This window comes from Wasmannia auropunctata, unplaced genomic scaffold (assembly GCF_000956235.1).
Source record: "Wasmannia auropunctata unplaced genomic scaffold, wasmannia.A_1.0 LD336103.1, whole genome shotgun sequence".
NCBI lineage: Eukaryota > Metazoa > Arthropoda > Insecta > Hymenoptera > Formicidae > Wasmannia > Wasmannia auropunctata.
This window is the reverse complement of record NW_012026787.1, coordinates 1,507,394-1,516,406: the sequence shown is the minus strand read 5'-3', so window position 1 is coordinate 1,516,406 and position 9,013 is coordinate 1,507,394. Positions and strand designations below refer to the sequence as shown.

At 33.3% G+C, this 9,013-nt stretch overlaps 1 protein-coding gene across 5 annotated transcripts in view; it reads left to right on the top strand.

Annotated features, from left to right (window-relative positions):
* The window catches only part of LOC105457581 (probable G-protein coupled receptor CG31760), an 18,304-nt gene extending 13,301 nt beyond the window's left edge, over window positions 1-5,003 (top strand). For 4 of the 5 annotated variants that reach the window (XM_011702345.1, XM_011702336.1, XM_011702364.1 and 1 more), the window contains exons 18-19: window positions 1,986-2,210; window positions 2,310-5,003. In XM_011702345.1, the coding sequence (XP_011700647.1) occupies window positions 1,986-2,189 (204 nt within the window). In that variant the 3' untranslated portion in view covers window positions 2,190-2,210; window positions 2,310-5,003. The remainder of the gene's footprint in view (window positions 1-1,985; window positions 2,211-2,309) is intronic. The other variant, XM_011702355.1, reaches the window with a different exon arrangement.
* The last annotated feature ends 4,010 nt before the right edge of the window (window positions 5,004-9,013 follow it).

Below are 9,013 nucleotides of genomic sequence, written 5' to 3'. Positions count from 1 at the left end.
CTTGTAGAGGTCTGGCTACTTTAAATTCGAGTTACAGAGGTAAAATATATATCTAAATGCCTGACAAATAATTCGAGTTAAGGTAGGTTTTATTTCGATTTATAGAGGTTTTCCGCAGCGGAGCGGAAGGGGATGAACAAAATTTTCATCTTATAGAGGTGTATTCGAGTTGTAGAGGTTCGAGTTATCGAGGTTCGACTGTATATAAATCGTGTAAAGATTACATATTTCTTCTTAATAGCAATCCTCCAGAGTTTCACGAAAATCACCGATTCAGATAAAACATAATCAGTCATAACTTAAATATACATTAGATAATATTAAACACTAGTTAAAGCAAATACGATCAATTGTTTCTATCCGAAACAAAGAGTTTGGCATATGACGCGAGTTCAATCGTGGCTGTCAACACTAAAATATCAACAAAATATCGACTAGAATCTCAACATTAATGAATTTTAGAATCTAGAAACATTTAAATTGATTTTAATCAGGAAATAAAAGACTTGTTTGCGCGCGGCTCAAGGCATTTTGTGCTCATTATCGACGGCAAAATATAAGTCGTCTTCTTCATTGCAAATTGGAAGTTGCTTGCTTCACAAGAAATTGCATGCAAATCGCCTAATTTGTATTTAATATTTTGTTAATTTGTAGTTATTAAATAATTATTCGTTATAAAACTATGTACAGAAAAAAATTTATTTGTTTCGAGTAAAATTTCTTTGCTTCAAATAAATAACTTTCTCAAATGATTTATGACATTTAATTGATTTATAGAAACAACTTTGTTACTAACAAACATTTTCTAGAATTATCTTTTAAAAGAAAAATTGTATTTTATAAAAAAAATACAAAATATTAAATAAAATTAAGAAAACGTTATTTTTAAGAAATACTATATTTTTTATTAAGAAACAAATAAATTAAGAAGATATTTCTCACGAAAAATAACTTTATTTTTGAGACAATAAATTTTCTTACATTAAAAATATTCATTCTTGTAAATTAATAATATTTCCTTCTAAATATACTAATAAAATATACTAATTAAGTTTTTATCCATTTAAAACATTATTTGCTGCATACTATATATAAAGTTATAGTAAGAAATACACATAGAAAAATTAATAAATTATTAGAAGTAATTAATTAATTATATTCTTTACGAAATCATTTCGTAAAATAACATAGGTGAAGAATCTTATAATGCTTCTTATTTTATTCTGTATGATTTACTTATGAGAAATATGCACTCCACTGCGTTCATCTGGTGACAATATCAAGCACATAATGCTTTCGCTTGAGTAACTTTAGTGAAGCGTTTTAACGTTTGAATTGATTTCTTTTAAGTAAATTTGTATTTGTGGCAAGAAATTATTGTATATGTATATATATGATGTATTAATTGATATAAAAAGATTGAGATAAGTGATAATCAATAAATTACATATTTCTAGCATTCATATCATAAATTGAAAAAAAGTTCACTTATTAACAACTGTTAGATTAATTAGATTTATTAGAATAGTATTAATAAAATGATTTTCTATTGGTAAATAATTGTGTTTCGAATAAAACATTCTTTTTATTTGTTTTAAAAATAATATTTTATTACAAAATATTATTTTTAAGAACAAAAAACCGTTATTTTTCAGTTAGAATTTAAATAATTATTTCTTTCTATTTAGAAATTAGAAATTATAATTTAATCTATGTATTTAAAACAAGTAATTTTTTCCATTTATTATATTTGGACTATTTGGTGTATTTGAATTAAACTATCTTTTCTCCGTTCTGAGATATTTTGCGTTATCAAATATTTCTTTTTCTCTTCTCATAGAATCTTTTAGATGTGTATCATATAAACACGGATAGAAAATGAAACTGCGGATATTCCAGAGTTGACTTGAAAGTCTGTCCGTATTTTCGTATTTGTAGTCCGCTGAGAGAGCGTTTTGGGAAATAAATTGGAGTAATTTATTGAGCAGACGGCCGTAGAGCGAGGTGCAACGGCAGCCGCAGCCGCGGCCGTCGAGGACTCGACCTTTCCGTCCGGAAGTCTGCACAGAGCACGAAGGTCGGAGATGCTGAGAGAAAGGAAGGCGGAAAGGGAGAGGGAGCGCGAAAAGGAGCGAAACAAGGATAAGGAGCAGAAGGAGAAGCCGCGAACAAGCGGTGAGAAGGTTTGACTAGTGGTCAATAGTGAGGAGGTAAAGAACTTTGTTTCATTTCACGCGCCAAGGCGGATCAAGAATCGACTTAAATCTTTCTTCTAATGCCATCATGATTATCTTTTCTTGTATCGGCAGGTATGGTTGTGACGAAGACAGTGTCTCGACGAAAATAAGAAGGCGCGAAAGAATTGGAGAAAAGGAAGAAAGAAGAAATTGGAGATATTCAGATTGTATCCCTTAAAGGACAGGAGATTGCCCGTCTTTGTATGAAACGCCGTATTAATCAAAACTCATCGATCACTGTCTTCACGCCGTTGTGATAGCGATATCTTCGTAATTACTATAAATGTACACGATATATCTCTTGAAATCAAAATCTTTAATGGATTTGAGGACGCGCGAAAAGCGAAAGGGGCGACAACGGCGGCGAGTATTTCGTGTCTCCGTTTATTTTCGTAACGGCAGCTATCATGAGAGCACAATTTTCCAAAACAGCAAAAAATTTTCCAAAAGTGGGACATAAGACGTCCAAAAGACATCATCTAGACATCATAAGACGTTTTAATTATGACCCATTTTGGATATGCGTGCTATTGCGTGCTGTCTATCCATATAAATCAATATCTTATTTCTTTTAATACGAAAGTTCTCGAATGACGCACAGTTAGCACGTTGGCAAAACTAAAGATAATTGTAGTTAAGAAAACTGAGACGTGTATCGTTGAGAGATCGATCGAAGTAAAACTGCGATACTAAGCTGTCACAAAATGCACAAAGGATGCGCAAAGGCGAGTTCGCGAGTCGTCGTCGTCGTCTTGAACGATATATATTATTTCGCTTTTCGCAAGCGCGTGACATCACTTCAATGCGTCAGTATTTGATAGAAAGTATAAGAAAACTCGCGTGTGACTTTGAGTTATCTCCTTGTAAAAATCGTACGCGTACGATTGCGCGCGTACTTTGTTTAAGCAGCGCCCTAGACGTATTCGATATTAAGGTCAGCGAAGGGTATGAAGATGCCTTTCTTAAATGTTACATAAATCATCGTATTTTACCGGATTTCAAATATAGCACCGTTTCTGGCGGCTTTATCATGCCAAGGTGACAACACATCGACGGATATTTAAATACAATTTGAATGTGAATGTTAATTTAAGCGAATAATATAATGCGAGTATAATAACATGCGTACTTTCCCGATTTCGATACAGATTTAAGGAGATCCAAAGTCGTCTGTTTTATTGACCGAATGCGATTATTTTTCAGCATACTATTTTTCTAATTGTTTTTATACGATTTATAAATCCTTTTCCACAATTAAAGTATAGGCATCAATCTAAATCGTGATGTCGGTTGACTTTATGTCGTAAGAAAAATTTAAGAAATTTATACTTCTTTTATCGGTTTTTACTGCAATTAGTCCAACATATATAGCGTCTAGAGCTCTCAACTTGAGTCAATATTTGCTTCATACAAAAATTCTGGAGTGCATTTATACAAAATAAAAATGGCTTGATATGCAATGGATTGGATTACACGAAAATAAAATGTTGAGTTCTTAGAGTTAGATTCAGATTCCTAATAAGATTAAGTGCCTGAAAATTTGTAAAATGTGCGCGATATTGATGTAGTAGTAAATATCAACACATTACACATCAATATTGCACACACATACGCACAAATAGTCGGTAAAACAGCGATATCGTGGAATTCTTCAATTTCCTTAGGATCCCCTTAACTCGATAAATGTATGTCATTGAACGTGTAGGGAATCGTTTCCGTTACACATTCATACACACGCACGCACGCGCGCACATACGTTAAGTTTACGACTTCATTTACAAATCGTATTCGAGGTGAGATGTAATTCTCCCTCACGCGCTCTTATTATCTCTTATTTGTGTACCACTTTACCCGACATTTATATTACCTACGTTTTTTGCTCATTTCCGAAGCGTAGAGTCGCATCTCAAGTTGCAAACAACCGAACGATAATTAATTCGTAACAGATTGTATAAATGTTACATGTGACAATAAAGTTACACAACGGGCTGTAAAAATTAAAAAAAGAAGAGCTATCAACTTTGCTGACGACCGTAGATTCGCGTTTGGGGAAAAGATAAGATAAATAAAAGGAGAAAAAAACGAAAAAAGGCTGAAAAGAGATAGAGATAGAAAATCGTGCGATAAAGCGATTAATGGTTTATGAAGACTTTGCCTTGTTAGTTTACACTTTTTTAAGGGTGTTTACGTTTTCACGATGTAGAACGCTGTTATCGTAGATTGCGTACAGTCGTGCGTTGACAACGACCGACAGAAGATATTGCTGTTCGTGTCTAAGATATTTATCGTAACGTAATAATTGTTGAATAATGTGACTATGTAAGAGAAAAAGAGAGAGAAAGAGAGAGAGAGGGGGGAGGGAGAAAGAGGGGAAGAAACAAAGAGACGAGTGATATATGTGTATGAGTTGCGAGTACAACATAGATGATATACGACTGTGAAAATTTGTCAAGTGTAGCAAATTTTGCGCGAAATTCCATGTCTATAGAAGCCGGCTTGTTTTTTATTTTCTTAAGCGGCCCCTTGACGATCAATATTATTGCACAATATTTAATATTGTACAACATTATTGCTCATCTGTAGGCTGTATTGGAAGTTTATTTAAATTATCTAAAGAGAGCATCAGTAATATGTATATGTATAATATAATTGTACAATAATATTGATCACATTGTACAATATAAATGTATATATAATAATATTGCTCGTCTTAGGAGCCACTTTACGGATATTAAACGGACAGAGCGTTTGCTCGAAAATCGAAAATGATTGCCCGCCCGAATTTTGTTTCCTTTACGACCGATGTTTTGATTAACGATATTCTTTTCTGATACCAATAAGTTCCTTCGTATTATATTACCGGAGCGTCTTTCCGAAACCAGGGAAGGTCCTCGCCGTGAACATAATTTCTAATAAGAACATTTTTCACACTTCTCACGCAAATTTATCTAGACGACAGGGACGTACGAAAGCGTCGATTCACCAAGGGGAGGATTGTCAATTGGAGAGTTTAGCGCAGTTAAGCGAATCAATTTCGGGGATTGCCACGAATCAAATCTGTCACGCGGAAGCTTGACTTAATTTAGATCCGTGCCGGTAAATCGATAACTCGTCGAAGCAAAATTTTCAGGGGGATTTATTGTGGCCGGCATGAATTCCCATTCTCATTTCCGATTAAGTACAAATCACAATGCGATATATATGTATGTATGTACGTATGTGCATGATATGTATATATATATATATATATATATATATATATAATATATATTCCTGTTTAAAAAAATCGATAGAAAACGATAGAAAACTATTTAATCGTTTTTAATCGTAGTTATGAATCGTAAAAAAATTATCATGAATAAACAATTTATTATGATAACATTTATTATGATAACATGTTAATCATTTATTCATGATAAATTTCATTAAAACGATATAAAACAATAAGTTATTATAGAAATTCTATTGATATTTTAACGATTAAAATCGCTTTTATCAGATAATGATAGAAAACGATAAAAAACAATAACATTTCTTTCGGAATAGAAAAAGTGGAAAGTGGATAGATTCGATAGGACACTATAAAATATTTGGCAGATCCTATCGGTTCCCATGGTTTTCTATCGATTTTTTTTAACAGGGATATATATATATATATATTTATATATATTTTATATATATATATATATGATTAAAATGTTATCATAATAAATTGTTCATTCATGATAATTTTTTTACGGTTCATAACTACGATATACATATATGAGACTCTCGTTGTGTTGCCTTACGTACGACAGAGCACAATTCTGTGCTGCTCGATGTAAATCGTAAGATTGTGCTGAAGCTTGTGGCGCGCGATAATTCGTGCGATAATAGTAACGTAAGAAACGAATGTGCTTTCGGTGTTGCGTATACGTGTGAAAAAATCCGCAGGTTTTTAATTTCGCAGAGTCGCGTCAAAGTCGGCAAGCGCGCGCGTTGCGCGTTTGATCCATGTAGATCCTGCCCTTAGTATAAATTCCGACGTTATTTTTTCGATATGAACAGAAGAAAGCAAGATTTTTCTCGTGTGTATAGCCGATTAAGCATATGCTTAGAAAGAACGGAAAAAAAGAGAGGAAGATCTAGCGTGCGGATTCATCCCATCCCTGTCCCGCCGAACAGATCAAACAATTATATGTAGAACTGGACACATATTTGTAAAGGTATACTGTATCTCTCAGTGAATACAATAATCTTGGAGACTAACAAAGTATTCTTCTTATATGTATATAGAGTAAGGACACTAGTTAACTAGATTATTCTAAAGATAAAAATTCATATTTCCAGAAAAATATCAAATAACAAAATAAATAAACTAAAATAAATTTGAGAGCGCATTCTACGGTCACTAGAAGCTGCATCTTGATGCCTAATAAGTTATGAATTTTTAAATCCATTATTCAGCCATTTAAACTGACAATGAGTGCCGAATCAATGTCGGACTTGCAATCATTAACTGAAGTTGGAATAACGAGATCATAATTCCTTCAATTCTTAATTTGATTCTTAGATTCTAAGTATCTTAAAATAAATAAAACAATATATTTAATAGTTGTAATTAATCATAAAGTATACTTTATAAATGATTTTATTCAATTTTAGTATTATTTTATATTTTTTAATTTTAATTAAATAAAATTATAAAAATTATTTATTTGATTTCCCTAGGTTTCATAAAAGATATTTAATTTTAACTGAGGGTATCATGTTGATTTTTTCTTATGAAATCGATTTACTACCATTTGTAAAAACCGTAAGGTAATCCTCATAAATATTAAACTTTGAATATGTAGAATGAGGGACAAGGATTCAGCCTAGACCTCTTCTCTGTTTACTCGTAATATTATATTTCTCCTTTACATTACCGCTTTCCTTAACATTTTCAATGTATTATTAACGAATGTGATCGTAACAATAAATATGCTGTGGGTTACATAAAAACAATTAGTTCTACGAAAAGTGAACATGGACAGTGAATCAAAGTAAGAGAACATAATTATAATACTCTGAAGATTATCTAAATTTCGCTGGGCAAACACAAAGAAAATACAAAATGTGATAATTAATATTCAATTGGAAGAACGTAAATCTTATTAATAGCACGCTTTGTTATGCCATTTATTGTCTTAACGCTAACAACGCATACATATCCGTCACTGCCAGCGTGCGTTTCAATGGAGGTAAACCATAGTCCTTTAAAAGTACGAGCGCTCCGACTTTGATATTATCATATCTAGGCTTTTATCACTATATCGGTTTTGAAGCTGCGTGAGATATTCATTAGATTAACGTCTCCAGAAATGTTGCCGCAACATGTTGTAATTGCAACAGCAACTGGAATCGTGTTAGTTGGTTTGTCGGCACTTCCAGTAGATCGAGCTCTATAGGTTCTTGGAAGGAGTTCAATGGCTCGCCGACAATAAAGACTATGTTGTCCTGGTGTAAATATATCGTAGTCTGGAGGGTCATTTGTAATGGGACAAAGAACGCGAATTCAATATTGCCTCAATTTGTGCAAAAATTATGCCCAGTTCTTCGAACGTTAATAAACTGTTGCCAATAATCCTTCTTACATAGGTTTTTGCTGATTTAACAGCAGTCTCCCAGAGTCCGTCTACATGTGGAGAATGTGTCGGAATGAATTTCCACTGTATTGCTTGAGCCGCTAAGAATCATTCAACGTGTTGACGTTCTTTCTCTATCATGTCCGAGAGTGCCTTAAGTTCGTTGTTTGCACCTATAAAGTTGGTACTATTTTCCGAAAACAGATTTGCACATCGACCGCATTTCGCAATAAACCTCTTTAGTACATTGAGAAATGCGTAGTCAAATAGCTGATTAATTAATTCTAAATATGTAGCCTGGGTTACAAAACATACGAAGATACATAAGTCTAGACCTTCGCGGCTTTGTTTTTTTGATTAATTTTATAGAAAATGGTCCTGCATAATCTAAACCTGAATTGCTGAACGCACGGGCTGGAGTTACGCGAGCTTTAGACAAATCGCCCATCAATTGGATTGGGTTACTTAGACATATCCGAAAACATGCAATATATTTCCGTAGTACTTTTCGACTGCTTGCCGCCCGGAGAGCGGCCAATACGAACTATGCATGTGAGCAAAAAGACCTTGAGGTCTAATGGCTCCAATGTGCAATTGTTTAAGATGCAAATCTCAAATAATTAAGTCTATAAGCGGATGTTTGTGAGTATGACGATTGGGTGTTACATTGAATAATTTACATCCACATGTCGAAAATGATCACCGACGCGAACTATTCCTGTTTCATCTAGGAATGGATTTAAAGTGACAAGTTTACTTCTGTTGTGAACAGTCCGTTTGGCTTGTAGGTCTTAAATTTCAGACGCAAATTCGATTAGTTACAGCATTCGAACCAATAACAATATAGTCTTCTTTCATTTTTCCACGAATAGTGGACTAATTTACTGCTCTTACTTTAAAAGAGCGTTCGTTTTGAAACGCAGACAATATGCGACAACTCGCTTGAAACGAGAAAGTGACGAAAGCTTGATGAATCATTCAATGCTTGATGAAGTACAAGACGATGCCACGATACGTTTCTTATTAAGGGGTTACACCACAGTAGAAATTTCAAAAAATCGATTTTTTTTTATTGGCTTAAAAAATCCTTTGAACCCTCTAGAATAAGAAACAAACGGTTTTATATCTGCCAGAAATCGTTTTCATTGAAATTTCGATCGGAAGAGCACA